This window comes from Alosa pseudoharengus, unplaced genomic scaffold, assembly GCF_046254945.1.
Source record: "Alosa pseudoharengus isolate Yale_2024_CS ecotype anadromous, Long Island Sound unplaced genomic scaffold, YU_APseudo_1.1 YU_APseudo_1.1_scf_5, whole genome shotgun sequence".
Taxonomy (NCBI): Eukaryota; Metazoa; Chordata; class Actinopteri; order Clupeiformes; family Clupeidae; genus Alosa; species Alosa pseudoharengus.
The window spans coordinates 31,108,050-31,123,960 of NW_027468837.1; the positions used below are offsets into that span (position 1 = coordinate 31,108,050).

Consider the following 15,911-nt stretch of genomic DNA (forward strand, 5'->3'; position numbering starts at 1 on the left):
GTGTAGTTATGTTTGCTTCGTATGTGTGTGTGTGTGGGTGGGTGTGTGTGTGTGTGTGTGTGTGTGCTCGTGTGCGTGTGCGTGTGCGTGTGTGTGCGTACATTGACTGTTGATATAAGATTAACATTTGCCATGTGGCCTGTACTAGTCCATTTTCTGTCTTTGAAACTCAAGGACCATCTATATGGGTAACATATCATTCAGACTAGACAAGCTAGAGTGCCATGCCCAATCTATATCCTCCTGTGAAATTCAGAGGAGGATATAGGTTGGGCATGGCACTCTAGCTTGTCACTTATGGCACTCTAGCTTGTTACTCATGGCACTCTCGTTTGCCCCAATGGTCAAAATGGTGAGAAAATTACAGACATACAGTTCTAGTGTAGTCCAGTCTAGTTCCATTCACAAGCACTGTCAGAATCTGTAGGAAATTTGTAACACTGGTCTCTCTTAGTTCGTGATGTGAACATGCCAATTGTTCTCTCTCAGATGTAAAAAATGGATGTGTGGGGGATCGTCCAGGGCCATAATATTTGCTTGATTAAGCAGGTATTGTTTTGTGGACTGTCAGACAGATGGACGCCGGCTACTCCAAAAGTGAACTTCCCCCGCTGAGCCCGTGCGGGCGGGGACCGTGCTTTGGGGCAGGGGAGTGTCACTGGGCACGGGGGGCGCTCGTAAATTCGCGGGGCATGCGGTGTGTGCCGGGCAGCCCCTGTGTGTGAAATAATGTTTGCGGTGTGTGTTGAGGCGCGGGTCACGGCGGCACACAAGAGAGCTGTTGCACACGAGGCGACAGCTGTATGCTAATCGCGTGTATAAGCTGCGCTGCGCGTGTCCCGCGCGACACAAGGCGCAATCAGGTGGCGGTGGAGGATCACGCAGCACGAGCCAGAGGTTGTCGGTGGGAGTCCACTCGCGCTGTTTTTGGAGTCAGTCAGTCAGTTGCCACCTTGGAAATGACACTGGGATTTTGAGGGAGAGAAAAGAAGAGCGTCGGATGCGCTTTCACGTTTTCTTTCACAATAGTAGACTATTTTGAAAACTTACTTAATGCGTCTGCATACTAACTTTTTTAAAATGAAGATTTTCGGAAGGTTGGATTATCATCTGGTGAGTTTACAGGAACTGTCTTCTCAAAATTGGGCAGTTTCTCTAGATAACCCGATACCGAATGCAGAGATTCCCGATTTGTTTTAGTAGCAGCCATGAATCTTTACCATAATGCTGGTTAAATGTTCATGTTGTTGTTTTGATGTAGCCTAAAGCCTATGCTTTCTAAACTTGCGATAAAGGTGTGCTTTTGAAGGAACAGTACAGAGATAAACAAATTATATTCCCGTTGCACTTTTTATTGCAGGATATAATAAATAAATAAAAAACACGCACAGAAATGTATACTTTTACTATGTTTAGCCCTTTCCAAGTTAATAAGCTTGACAGCACGTTAATTTCTTGGAAGATAACTGTTTGCTCAGGCTATTGCAATATGTCAATAGAAAGTACTTCAAATAAAAAAAAGCTTTATAAATGTACAAAGTCCATTATTTATTTATAGGCTATGATAGTTTTAGATATTTTAAGGTTCCCTTAGGATTTACTGGACTGGTCTTGATGTGAAGACTTTCAGCCACACGTGTGCCTGTGAACGGTATGGTCGGAGAAATGTTTGTCGTCTTTCACTGGTGCGTCACCAGCGTTTCCACTCGCGAACCACTCTGTCTCAGATCTCATGATGTCACGCCTGATTGCATGTGTTGTTGTGCAGCACTAGGTGGGAGACCTGCATGCGGTTCAGTTAGCTGCAGAGGAAGATGTCTCATCTGGCCTGGATTTGGCCCAGGTCTGACGCAGGTGTACTAGTGTCAGTTGCTAGAAGAGGTGTCAATGACTACATAACATATTTACAGTCAGTGAAGTGAGTCATGTCCTTTTGAAGATTAAGACTGCTAGATGTGTTTCTGATTGGATGAGTCATCTAGTATTTAAGTATGTATTTAAGTATATATACTTTTTTGATCCCGTGAGGGAAATTTGGTCTCTGCATTTAACCCAGTCGGTGAATTAGTGAAACACAAACAGCACACAGTGAACACACAGTGAGGTGAAGCACACACTAATCCCGGCGCAGTGAGCTGCCTGCTACAACGGCGGCGCTCGGGGAGCAGTGAGGGGTTAGGTGCCTTGCTCAAGGGCACTTCAGCCGCGGCCCACTGGTCGGGGCTCGAACCGGTAACCCTCCGGTTACAAGTCCAGAGTGCTGGCCACGGCTGCCCCCAAATCTACTGTACTTCTGAAGATAGAGAGAGAGAGAGAGAAGAGATGGAGACTTTTGTATATGCATGTTATGCAGTTGTAGAGTTGGTCTGTTGTTATGTGTTATGCAATTGTAGAGTTGGTCCGTTGGCTGAGAAGTTACTGTTAGACCTGATCCTTGCCAGTGTGTGTCCAGATCTGACACCTTGAACCTTGAAAGATGCAACATTTTCACGTTTTAAATGTTCCTTAGTCCTTGCCATTATGACTGTTGCAGACGTCACCTTATTTGAAACATGCAAGTAGTTGAAGGCTTTCTGCATTGGAAAAATGTGTTGTTCAAAGATTTGCTTCTTCTTCGAGTTGTATTACCCTGTTTCTGCAGAGTGAGTGTTGAAGGTAATCACCCAGAGAACTGGAGACTGTATATCTGTGATAACTTTGTTTTCATTTTTAGTGTTTAATGTGTTTGTGTGTGTGTGTGTGTGTGTGTGTGTGTGTGTGTGTGTGTGATAATGCTGTAGTCTGCTCCGGTTTGTCTGACTGTGAAGGTGTTTGTGTCTCCTGCAGGATTTCTCCTATGATGACTCGAAGGCGGAGTTCAACGTGGACGCCCCAAACGGGGTGGTGATGGAGGGGTACCTGTTCAAGAGGGCCAGCAACGCCTTCAAGACGTGGAACAGGTCAGGAGAGCCAGCAGAGGCACTTTTAGTTTGGTCATGTAGAATATAGAATCATTGTAGATTTAGCAAGGACTGTGCTCAGCTCTGTCTTGTATCACTGTATGAGGGTATATACAGTAAGTTTTGTGATCATAAAAAACAGTGCTGTTGCACACCCTTCTGTGTGAGTGTGTGTGTCTCTCTCTTTCTCTCTCTCTCTCTCTCCCTCTCTCCCTCTCTCTCGTGTGTGCTATGCATTTGTTTATGTTTGTATCCCATTCCAGCATGACAGTGAGTCAATGTTCTCTCTGTCTGTAGTGGTTAAACAGATCAGCTGTTCTCTGGCATGGAGACCATTTTTAGCCTGAGTACATGAGAAAGACATCAGCACAGTATATCTAATCTACCCTAGCTCCACTCAGACTAGACTACAGGACTCCTGGACTTTCAGTGAACGTGTGAAGTAGATAGCAAATCCATATAAAAATTCGCAAAAGGTCTCTATCTTTGATAATATCATCAATATGTGACGATGCTCCTCTCCCTGTCTCTCCAGGCGGTGGTTTTCAATACAGAACAGCCAGCTGGTCTATCAGAAGAAACTAAAGGCAAGTATCGGTCTCAATCCAGCTAATAAAGACCAAAAGACTCTAAGCGTTTTTGTGTGTGTGTTGCAAGTATCAGTCTCAATCCAGCTAATAAAGACCAAAAAACTATAAGAGCTTTATGTGTGTGTGTGTGTGTGTGTGTGTGTGTGTGTGTGTGTGTGTGTGTGTGTGTGTGTGTGTATGTGTGTGTGTGTGTGTGTGTGTGTGTAAAGCTAATATCTTGGTTTTTTGTGCTGCAGGATGTTTTGACAGTGGTGGTGGAGGACCTCAGGCTGTGCTCAGTGAAGCCCTGTGAGGACATTGAGAGGAGGTTCTGCTTCGAGGTGGTGTCTCCAACAAAGTAAGCACTGATTTAGGAGTGTGTATGTGTGTGTGTGATTGTGCTTTTTGTGAATTTGTGTGTGAGTTGATGTGTAGGGCGATTTATCTGTGTGTATATGGTTGCTTGTGAGTTTGTTTGTGAGTGTGTGCACGTGTGTGCATGGTTGGTGGGGGGTGGGGGCCTCTGTATGTGTATAGATGCCTCTCTGCATAGTGTGTGTGTGTGTGTGTGGAGGGGTATATGTGTGTCTGTGTATGTTTTATAGCATTCGTCTCTTTTCCTCACACTCCACCCCCTCTACTGCAGGAGCTGTATGCTGCAAGCTGAATCAGAGAAGCTGCGTCAGGCGTGGATCCAGGCTGTCCAGGCCAGCATCGCCTCCGCGTACAGAGAGATCTCCGACAACTACTACATCGAGGTCAGAGCGCAGCGCCATACTCCACCACCAGTGGAAGATTTGAACACAAGTCAGCTCAGTCACAGTCAACAAACCACATCACACAACTACAGCACAACTCAGTCACAGTCAGTCGCAATCAGTCACTCAGTCACAATCAGTCAACTCAGTCACAATCAGTCAACTCAGTCATAATCAGTCACTCAGTCTCAATCAGTCACTCAGTCACAATCAGTCACTCAGTCTCAATCAGTCACAATCAGTCAACTCAGTCACAGCAAACCACACCCTGGCCCCATATACCGCTGTAACATATTATATTCATGTTGTCACAGTGCTATATTTTCTAGCAGTATATCACAGTTTCCATCAGTGTAGCTACTACATTCAGTGCTTTCAACAATTCAGACACAGCCCTGCTGAAAAAAACAGCCTGACCAGCTAAAGGTGGTTTGCTGGTTGACCAGCTTGTTGACCAGCATGTTTGACCACCCTATGATGGTTGACCAGCTAGATCAGCAAATCTCTTGCGAAACAACATACCTTCAGCTGGTTTACTCAGTTTACGATGGTGATTCAACTGGTTTTGCTTGTCGTACCACCTCAAGCTGGTCATTTGTAGTTGGTGTTGCTGGTCTACATTGCTGGTTTAACTGGCCAATGGCCATGCCAGCTTATGTTGATCTTTCTAGCAAACCAGCATGACCATCTTACACCAACAATGTCAAGCTTGGCAGACTGGTCACCAGCATGACCAGCTTCCTCAGATGGTCACGCCAGCATGTACACCTTCTGGCCCAACCAGCTACACCAGCAAAGACCAGCAAGAGCTGGAAGAAAACCAGCAAAGACCAGCTAAAACGAGCTACCAGTTCTGGTTCTAGCTGTTTTTTTCAGCAGGCAGTGCTTTGCAACAGCCGACAGCACCAGTCCCATCAGCTACACATGATGACACACACACACACACACACACACACACACACACACACACACACACATACACACACACACACACACACACACACACACACACACACAAACATCCCTATTCTGTTCCTGCAGAGCCCAGTAATCGTCTAAACAGCAGGCACCAACAATTAAACAATTACCAGTCATTAGTGGAAAGGCAGAAGGAGAGAGGAGCGCTTGTTAGCTAATTAATACTAATTAATACAGATTAGTCACTAATTAGCAATCTGACAATACAGTGGTGTAGAGTGAAGTAAGAGTTGTTTAGTAAATTGCATTATGATCATTTTTATATTCAGTCTTAGTCATACGATGTTGAATAATTTGGTAAAAATGTATTTTAAGCTGTAATCCTAGAAGTATGTCCCATGAACTTTGGGTGGTGGTTTGTTTCTCTAACTGAACCAGACTCTGTCTGTCTGTCTCCATAGCGACTGGACCGCACGGCATCTCCGTCAACTAGCAGCATTGAGTCGGCGAGCGAGTCGCGTGAGCGCAGCGTCAGGGGCGTCGAGACCATCCTGCAGCGGGTGCAGTCGTTGCCAGGCAACGAGCTGTGTGCTGACTGCGGCCAGGCTGATCCTCGCTGGGCCAGCATCAACATGGGCGTGCTGCTGTGTATAGAGTGCTCAGGCATACACAGGTAGGAAACACGCGCACACACACACACACACACACACACACACACACACACACACACTCAGATACACACAATCTTACACTCTCTCTCTCTCTCACACACATACACACTCTCTCCCTCACACGCACATATGCAAGCATGTGATGGAGTGAGTGGAGTTATACGCGTTCTTATACAAGTGCACACCTGACAAATCACAATAGTACGCAGTGTATCAAGTACGTCTGTCACACACCCACACACACACACACAGACACACACACACACACACACACTCCAGCATCTGTTAGACACCTGGCCCTCTGACGTTACATAGGACTCAGGGGCTCGCATTTTACAGGGTCTAGTCTTATCTAAACCCATGTGCGTAGCATATGCAGCCCACACACACACACACACACACACACACACACACATGCTTGCATGCCCACACACATACACTTACAGACTCACATTTACTGATACACACACGTCACGCATAAAGCGTGTTTTAGCCCTGTCAGCCCCTGTGGAGATTAAAGGCAGTAGACGGCTAATGAGATTAAATCCTCCCCACCTGCTCCACACACTGATAGGTACAGTAGATACACTCAGATTAGGATTTACAGAGAATCACACACACAGGATTGCATACTAGTAGTGCTGTTGAGGAGTAGTGGAAGTTGAATTATTAGTATTACTTTAGTAAATCTAAATTGGTATGAGACAATTGCAGTGGTGACGTTAGCATTGCTAATAGCACCTTAGCCATGGGTTAGCATTAGCACCTTAGCCATGGGTTATTTTCCAGGGAACACTGTACACTGCACATATGCGATTGCTGTACTTGTGCAGACATTATCTGGTCAATAAAACACTATGCAAAGATTGTGCTGTCCTCAGATGTTTGTCCACTCATGTGTCTTTGTGTGTGTGTGTGTGTGTGTGTGTGTGTGGGTATGTGTGTGTGTGTGTGTGTGTGTGTGTGTGTGTGTGTGTGTGTGTGCGTATGTGTGTGTGTGTGTTTCTGCAGGAGTTTAGGGGTCCACTGTTCTAAGGTGCGGTCCCTCACACTGGACTCATGGGAACCTGAGCTCCTCAAGGTGGGTTCAGGCTCTTTTCTTTCAAGCCTTCAGGACAAACACTCACAGTCAAACCCCCTAACCACAGTAATACACCACACACATATTGAAATTACATGGTGAGGTATTGCAATATATAAGTATAAATCTGACCGTGTAGTTTCATGTGTAGTTTAATACGTCCCACCTGAAGATAATACAAACATTAGGTATAATTCACATATGCGAATGTATGGGGGGGCATAGATGTCTTTTTAATGCAGGCCTATGTGTGTGTGTGTGTGTGTCTTCCGTGTGTGATGCGCAGCTGATGTGTGAGCTTGGTAACGCCGTCATCAATCACATCTACGAGGGAACGTGTGAGGAGAGAGGACTGAAGAAGCCAGGCCCATCCAGCTCACGGTGAGACTGGGGCAGCTGCCACGTCTATACCATCAGCAGCCGCCATTACGGCTCTAGTGCTACTCTATGGATACTACTCAAAGCAGCAGCCTTTACGGCTCTAGAGCTACTCTATGGATGCTACTCAAAGCAGCCGCCATTACGGCTCTAGAGCTACTCTGTGGATGCTACTCAAAGCAGCCGCCATTACGGCTCTAGAGCTACTCTGTGGATGCTACTCAAAGCAGCCTTTATTTCGGGTCAAGAGCTACTCTGTGGATGCTACTCAAAGCAGCCTCCATTTTGGCTCAAGAGCTAAGCTGTGGATGCTACTCAAAGCAGCCTCCATTACGGCTCTAGAGCTGCTGAATGGATGCTACTCAAATGTGCACTCGCAATAAATCCCATGCTTGTTACCGATGATTCCCTGCTGTGATGGTGTCTGTGGTGACATGTCCAGTACAGCAGAGGCCATCGTGGGATGTTAGATAAGTAAGAGTAAGTGGTAATGCAATGGACAGGGAATCCTCATTCTGCCCCTGTACCTCGAGAAGCCAGAGCGCCACTTCAGTCAGACTTGTATGTGTTTTTGTCCTGGTTGGTCCCTGCTGTCCTCGTTTCAGAACAGGACTGCTTGTGGTACCAATGTTCTCAGAGCGTAACTCAGTTAGGGCTGGTATGTACTGTGAAGAGAGAGAGAGAGAGAAAGAGAGAGAGAGAGAGAAGAGAGAGAACAGACAAATTTGTGAGTTCACAGCCACTTACAGGCTGAAGTGTCTGACGTGCACAACTCTCAGTGCTGTGCAGTGGGAAGTGGAACCTATCAAGAGGCTAAATTCACTCAGTTGACTTGCTGTGTAGGTCTTTGTGCGGCGCTGGTGTTATGGAGCTGAGGGCGAAGTGTTTCTTATTTTGGTCAGGTGCTTGTAGATGTACCAAAGGCTTTTTGGAGGTACCATATAGCTTTTGGAATCTCCATTTGCGGCTCCAGTTGTGTGCTGGTAGATGCACTAATGGTTTTTTGTACTAAGGTTAAAGGTTTTATGTACTCTTTAGTAACTCTTTAGTTCTCCATCTGTGGTTCCTGTTGGGTTCTGGTACTGAGTGTGGTGTGTTTGGTTCCTGCAGGCAGGAGAAGGAGGCCTGGATCAAGGCCAAGTACGTGGAGAGGAAGTTCCTGAAGAAGATGTGCGGCTCGGAGGCGCTCGTTGAGGCCGACAGGAAGTCGCATCACTGGAATGCCAAGAAGTGCCGCAGACAACACAGCTCTGTCCGAGCACCAAAAACACGCCGGAAATACCGCCACGACGCCGGCAGTGTGTCGCCAGGCAACCTATCCGCAGGTACTAACTCTAACTCTACTCTCAACCTTTCACCTTTGGCCTTTCTAATGCCACACCTGCTCCTGTTGAAACAGTTATACAAACAAAGCTCCTTTTGTGATAATGGTAATTTATTAAAGACTCATGTCCCTTTGTGAGAATATGCAATTATTAAACATGTTCATATATCTATCTGATATAAATCATCAATTATTAAACATGTTCATATATCTATCTGATATAAATCATCAATTATTAAACATGTTCATATATCTATCTGATATAAATCATCAGTTATTAAACATGTTCATATATCTGTCTGATGGTATTACTGTAAATCATCATGTGTTCCAGCTGCGGCAGCAAAGTTTCGCCGAGACTCCCTCTTCTGCCCAGACGAGCTGGACTCGCTCTTCTCATACTTCGACAACGGAGCTGGACCTCGCAGTAAGTCTGACAGAGTGGAGTTTTGGAGCTTTTTGAGTATGTTGGTGTATTAGTGTGTGAGTGACGTGACTTGAGTTATTAGTGTTGAGCATGTTGGTGTGTACAAAGCGGTGTGTGTGTGTGTGTGTGTGTGTGTGTATTGTATAACATGTCCCTGGCTTGATTTACTGGTGTTGAGCATGTTGGTGTTTGTGAAGCGGTGTGTGAGTGACGTGTCCTTGGCTGGCGCTCGTTGGCCCCACAGGTCTCAGCAGTGACAGTGGGCTCGGCGGCAGCACCGACGGCAGCACCGATATCCTGGTGTTCGGCTCCATCGTGGACAGCGTCACCGAGGAGGGTGAGTACTGTCTTCGGCTTCCCTGTCAATCAGAGAACACCTGAACAGGAAGGATGGGTCTCTAGACTAAAAGACTGAACATGATAAAGATCAGACATGGATTATAAAGTAAAATATGGTCATATTCAGCAGTCAAACTAGCATTTGTTTGAATTTGATTGACATGTTTGTGTTGACACCTCCAAAACACCTGAATAAACATGTCAACAATCTCCACCCCCCTCCCTTCCCCTGCCCATCTCCACCTTGACCTCTGACCCCCAGAGTGTGAAGAGTCTGAGGAGTCGAGCGGCGAGGCAGAGGCGGAGATGGAGCCGTCAGAGGCGTCGGACCCCGAGGACAGCCGTGACCTCCACCCGGGGGCGCTCCTGCTGAAAGCCTCGCTCATGCGGAACCTGCCCGCCATGGCCGAAGCGTTGGCACACCGCGCCGACGTCAACGCGGTCAGCGAGGAGGACGATGGCAAGAGCGCGCTCATCTATGCCGTGACGGGGGTGAGAATAGACACCACATAATCCATAATCCAGCACTGAGCATGTACAGGCCACCTTACAAACACAGGACATGCAGAGTCACAGAACTATTAGAATAGAATAGATTTACCACAAAAATGTGCAGACAAATTCACTATAAAGAGATGTGAAATCATGTCAAATGTGCAGACTGATTCACTCTAAAGAGATGTGAAATCATGTCAAATGTGCAGACTGATTCAGTATAAAGAGATGTGAAATCAAATCAAATGTGCAGACTGATTCAGTATAAAGAGATGTGAAATCAAATCAAATGCGCAGACTGATTCACTATAAAGAGACGTGAAATCATGTCAAATGTGCAGACTGATTCACTATAAAGAGACATGAAATCATAGTCATTCAAATGCAGATTCACAAATGCCCGAAATCACATGTGTAGACTGAAGAAAGTCTACACATGTGCAGCAAGGAAAAGCGCCAATGAAGATGCCCAGATTCAGAGCACAGGCGTGCAGACTCAGTGGAAGAATCAGACTGCACAACGCGGCCCACAGCTACTTACATGAGAGCATGCTGGGACACAGGGACTCTATCACATTCTGTTATGTAATAGATTTATTCATCTAATAGCACTCTGTCTCTATCTCTCCCCTATCCATATCTCCCTTTCTTTCTCTCTCTTCTCTCTCTCTCTGTCTCTCCCTCTCTGTTTTCTCTTCCCTCTCTCTCTATCTCTCTGTCTCTCCCTCTCTCTCTTCCTTCTCTCCCTCTCTCTCTCCTTTCCTCTCTCTCCATCTCTCTCTCTCTCTCTCTCTCTGTCTCAGGGTTCTCTGGTAGCGTGTGAGTTCCTGTTGCAGAACAGTGCTGATGTGAACCAGAGGGACATGAGGGGAAGAGGACCCCTGCATCATGCCACATGCCTTGGCCACACAGGGTGAGACACACATACACACTACACACACATGCACACATACACACTGCACACATATACACACACACACAGACACACACACAGTCTGAGAATAGGACTTCTTTCAGTCAAATAACTTAAAATCCATTTCAAATTTGAGTGTCCCTTGGCTGTCAGATTTGACTATGTGTGTGTGTGTGTGTGTGTGTGTGTGTGTGTGTGTGTGTGTGTGTGTGTGTGTGTGTGTGTGTGTGTGTGTGAATGTAAATCTGCAGGCAGGTGTCTTTATTCCTGAAGCGAGGAGCTTCGCAGACTGAGGTAGATGAAGATGGCCAGGACCCCCTGAGCATCGCTGTGCAGGCGGCTAACGCAGACATCGTCACCCTGTGAGTTACACTCCCACCTCCAAACACTCATTTCACACACGGCTCACCAATACACATACACAGACTCCCACACACACACATACACATACACATACACATACACATACACATACACATACACATACTCATACACATACACATACACACACACACACACACACACACACACACACACATACACATTATGACTCATGATTTTTCACCCCTCTCTTAATCATTGACCATCATCTCTTGTCTCTCTCAACACCCCCTCCAGGTTGCGATTAGCGCGGATGAACGAGGAGATGCGGGAGTCGGACGGACCCATCGGCCACCCAGGTCACTACCATAGCAGTAGCCCCACAGAACAGCAGTACAGGAAATGCATTCAGGAGTTCATCTGCCTCACCATAGACGAGTGCTAGTATCGGCCCAGCCACTGGGGGGCGACACTAGGTGGGGTGGGGGGTCGAGGCCCAGTGGGGTGGAGATTGAGGGGGCAAAACATTAGATTCTGTCCACAATTGTTTGTAAATCCGTACAACATTAACTGAAGGGAGATCACACTCTCCTTGAGCCCAAGGCTGTGAAAGTAGCCCCACATTGACTGGCAAGGAACCCAAACAATGGGAGTGGCACCTATGAGATCGGCTGGCAGAGAGACACCTGTATGGGCTGGGACTGACCCGTCCCTGGTCATTATGCAGTGCTGCCCAGCTGTGGAGCTTAGGCTGTGATATAGTCCTTTAAAAAACAGTTACAGGAGCTGGCTCTTGGGTTCAGAGTTTGCATTCCTGCTTTCAAATGTGCTGTAGGTAACGTTAGCATCTGAGAACAAGCAAACGATCAGTCTGATTTAGAAGTATTTCCTAACAGTATTGTTCTAAAATGACCCTGAGGTCAATAGCCCCTTGTGAAAAACAGTATTAAATGAGGCAGATTGTATTTGTGTTAACAAGAGAGGCTGAGACAGTCCTCCAAAGCCCCTCCAGAAATGCCCCCACTTGACCTCACATCACGTCACATGAGTGTGTGAGTCTATTGAGTCTATTGCGTTGATTGTGTGTTGATTGACACACACACACACACACACACACACACAGATCCACCCCTCAGGCCATAGGGAGAAGATACTCCCCCCCCCCCCCAAAAAAAAAGACTGTTACTCAAAGTAGCCTCCCCCCCTTCAGTGGGTGGGGGTGTTGAAAACCTGTGAAACTGTTCTAACTGTGTATAGCTGTTATCAGTGGCATGATGTCATATGATGTCCAGTGGCGTTGTCGCGGTGGTGTGTGTGTGTCGTTGCGAGGGGTCCGGAATCCTCACGCCGAAGAAGTAGCTGCAGCTGTAGCTAGGCCTCATGGAGAGCTGGGAGAGCCTTCAGTAGCCAATCAGAAGGCTGCATGTGTGGTCAGGAACTCCCGCTCATGAGACCTATCTGAGAGAGAGAGAAAGAGAGAGAGAGAGAGAGAGAGAGCGTGAGAGAGAGAGAGAGCATGCAAAAGGATGCTATAATTTCACAACAAAATGCTAGAACATGGAAGCGTCGTTTTTTGTTTTTTTTGTAATGCAACTGTGTGCACTTTTCCTTCATACAGTATTATATTGATATTATTTTTTTATCATTTCATTTGTATGTGGTTAGAAGAATGGTTTGTGTCATGTCATGATGTTTTTATTTATATTTGTTTAGTTTTTCTACCCAGAGGACTCGTGCAATGGTCACTGACATGTGCAGAACAGCTGTGTCCCTGTGATTTCTTTTGTTTGTTTGTTTGTTTGTTTGTTTGTTTTCCTTTCCGTATCAAATAATGTTTTGCATTGAATAGGTATATTTTCTATTGGCCTTGCATTGACAGCGCACAGTAGACTGGCATGGTGCTTCGTTCCTGCAGAGTCCTCCTCAACTACGAATACAGCACGAGAGCTCCAATTAGAGATGTTTAAAAATTAGAGATGTTTAAAAATTAGAGATGGTCTAATTTATTTATAGAGATAGTCGTGATGATGATGCGGTTTACATATTTACTTATATTTTTATGCCCCTTGAATGCTTATGCCTGACGGCATTTGGTGTTTTTATATACATTTGACACACGTTTCTCAGTATTTTCTTGCATTGCCTGGGTGGATGTACCCGGTTATGATACTCCACACTGTCAGACTGTCTCCTGGTGATATATTTCATACTCAACACTCTGTAGGTTGTGTAGGCCTATGCTTTATGATTTATCATTGTAAGAGGCTGTCTAACTCCACATACACATCAGCGAAACCCATTAGTAGCAACGGAACTTCAACAATATAATTTAGCATGCTGTTCTCTGAGCAGACCAGAGTGTTCCGTTTGAGTTTATAGTGAACATCTCCTTTCTCGGCTGACTGTTTTATAAGCATGACCATTTCTGTCAACAACACAGAAACTTACCATCCAGTTAAACTGCATGATTTCCTTTGCCATGATTCCAGCTGATTTCTAGTTGACTGTTATTGTTAACTTTATGCTTAAACTCATTACTCTACTTCTATGAAAGCTTAGCAGAACATCTGGTCATTGGTAGAACGACATACGTCTATAGATGGTGTTTGATGATGGTAAAAACAGAAACATTCTCACTATGAGATATAGCACATCCAGTGGAAGATATTATTCATTTTCTAGACAGTGAATTAAACTACCTCCACTATTTTCCAACATTTCAGTTCAATTTGACAAACATCCCTGAAAAGAAAAATCAAAATCATTTGGCCTTTCTTAAATCTGTGTGGTTCGTTTTGGTCATTAATCACCTGAAATGTTTTCATTTCACCCAAAAAAATATTTAATACACTAAAAATATAATTAAGTGACTCTTAAAGAGCTTTTGTCCTTGTACTGTGGTCGAAATTGATTAGATTTCTTTAGAGAGTGTTGCCATCCACAGTGGTATTGACTGATACCATAAAAGTGGATAGGCTGAACCAATACGGTGTCTTTCCTGACAGTGAGCACAATGTCACTGTGAAGGACCAGTCCATAAAAAGTGTTAAGTGTTGTGTCTTTGGGTGTGAAGCGAGCTTCCATTAACATGCTGTAAATATGATTAAAAAAAACCTCTGTCCACTTTTAACTGCTCAACTGTTTCCTGTTTCTGCGCTCTCCTCAACCTGACTGGACAGTCTCTCTTTTACTTGTTAGATGATTGTCTGTGTTTTGGAGACATTTTACTTGTGTGTAATTCACACTCAACTGAAAACTTCTACACACCTTTCCCTCAGTCCTGGAGACGCTGAGAAAGAGAACAAAAACTCCAAATAAAAACAAAAAAGAAACTCCTGTCATAGTCTGCTTCTTTTCTCTCATTCTGAATCTGGGTTTCTAAATCTCTCCACTGGGCTTTGGGTGAATGCTTCTGTCATTTCTATACTCTGGGGATAACGGTGGTGGAAGCCATAGCTATTATAAATATATTTGTAATATCTATGGTGGGAGCAATCATCTCAAGAAGACACAACACTCAGGAACTTGTCATTGTGACATTATGAAACCATTCATTGTCACTCACTAGCATCTTCAAATGTCACAAAACCTATGAAGAGTTCTTTTTTCAAAATCAACCATTTTAATGCATTTTCATAAATATTTTTGTGTGTGTGTGTGTTTTTTTTGTTGTTGTTGTTTGAAGTAGTTTCCGTGGAACTGCAATTGGGTTATTGTTATTTTATTTATTTTTACTCAATCAAAACAACACAACTTCACTTTTATTGATATTACCTGAAATACACAATTAAATAACATGACTTATTATTTTTTTCAAAAATGGATTGACAGTGTTTTGGAAAAGAGCTCTTCATATGGACAGACAAGACACTCTATATACAAGACACTCAAATCTACTACTAACCACCCCCCCCCCCCCCCCCGTCCCATTTAGATACACAAAGCACTTTACAGATAGGCCTCAACCCTGAACACTTAACCTGAAAGCCCTGAACACTAACGTACATGTTAGTGTAAACATTTGTAGAACACTACACCCTGAACAATATTCTAAATGTATATATTTGTAAATATATTCCTCTTGTAGCATTCCTCCCGAACAAATTTGAAATGTAATGAGCTGTTTTACATTGTGTTTGTCTGGGCCCTCTGAATGAAGGTTATACTGCTATACATCATGCAGTGACAGGACACACTTCACACAGAGCAAGGTGTCCCAGTTGTATTTGACAGACAGGGGGATGATGATGGAGACAACTTCACACTTGAATCTGCTCCTTAGAGTTTTTTTTATTTGTAGGCTATATCACCACATGTGACGTTTCGGGCCCCATCCCTTCATCAGACTGGGACCCGAAACGTCACATGTGGTGATATAGCCTACAAATAAAAAAAACGCTAAGGAGCAGATTCTGGTGTGCGGACTCAACGTTCTTCTACTTGCTTGTGCCTTCCTGTCCAGCACCCAGTACTCAACTACTTGGATGTGCGTGCTGCACTCTTGAACTCTTATGCGACAACTTCACACTTACCCTTGTTGTTTTGTACAGCTAACACAGGAAGTCCCGTCTCTCCACCGAACGTAAAGCGGAAGGATTTCCGTGACCGAGTGAGTGGCATTTCCCTGTTGGCGTCTGGATTGGGTTTTGGTGTGGCATTGGAATTGGGGCTGGGAATAGGAATGGAAGTGGGACTCTGCTGGTGTGCTGTTTTATGGTGCCATTGGTTTCCCTTTGCTTCAATAGGCCTACAATCATTCAGTGAGAACTTTTTAGCTG

At 44.9% G+C, this 15,911-nt stretch overlaps 1 protein-coding gene across 1 annotated transcript in view; it reads left to right on the top strand.

Annotated features, from left to right (window-relative positions):
• Positions 1 to 15,009, top strand: part of acap3b (ArfGAP with coiled-coil, ankyrin repeat and PH domains 3b) — an 87,674-nt gene extending 72,665 nt beyond the window's left edge. Inside the window, exons 11-24 of the mRNA XM_076267373.1 lie at positions 2,827 to 2,939; positions 3,475 to 3,526; positions 3,766 to 3,866; positions 4,155 to 4,266; positions 5,646 to 5,857; positions 6,867 to 6,936; positions 7,223 to 7,317; positions 8,425 to 8,639; positions 8,973 to 9,065; positions 9,310 to 9,402; positions 9,667 to 9,896; positions 10,703 to 10,812; positions 11,064 to 11,174; positions 11,431 to 15,009. Of these exons, the coding sequence (XP_076123488.1) occupies positions 2,827 to 2,939; positions 3,475 to 3,526; positions 3,766 to 3,866; positions 4,155 to 4,266; positions 5,646 to 5,857; positions 6,867 to 6,936; positions 7,223 to 7,317; positions 8,425 to 8,639; positions 8,973 to 9,065; positions 9,310 to 9,402; positions 9,667 to 9,896; positions 10,703 to 10,812; positions 11,064 to 11,174; positions 11,431 to 11,578 (1,755 nt within the window). The 3' untranslated portion in view covers positions 11,579 to 15,009. The remainder of the gene's footprint in view (positions 1 to 2,826; positions 2,940 to 3,474; positions 3,527 to 3,765; positions 3,867 to 4,154; positions 4,267 to 5,645; positions 5,858 to 6,866; positions 6,937 to 7,222; positions 7,318 to 8,424; positions 8,640 to 8,972; positions 9,066 to 9,309; positions 9,403 to 9,666; positions 9,897 to 10,702; positions 10,813 to 11,063; positions 11,175 to 11,430) is intronic.
• Positions 15,010 to 15,911: the final 902 nt, after the last annotated feature.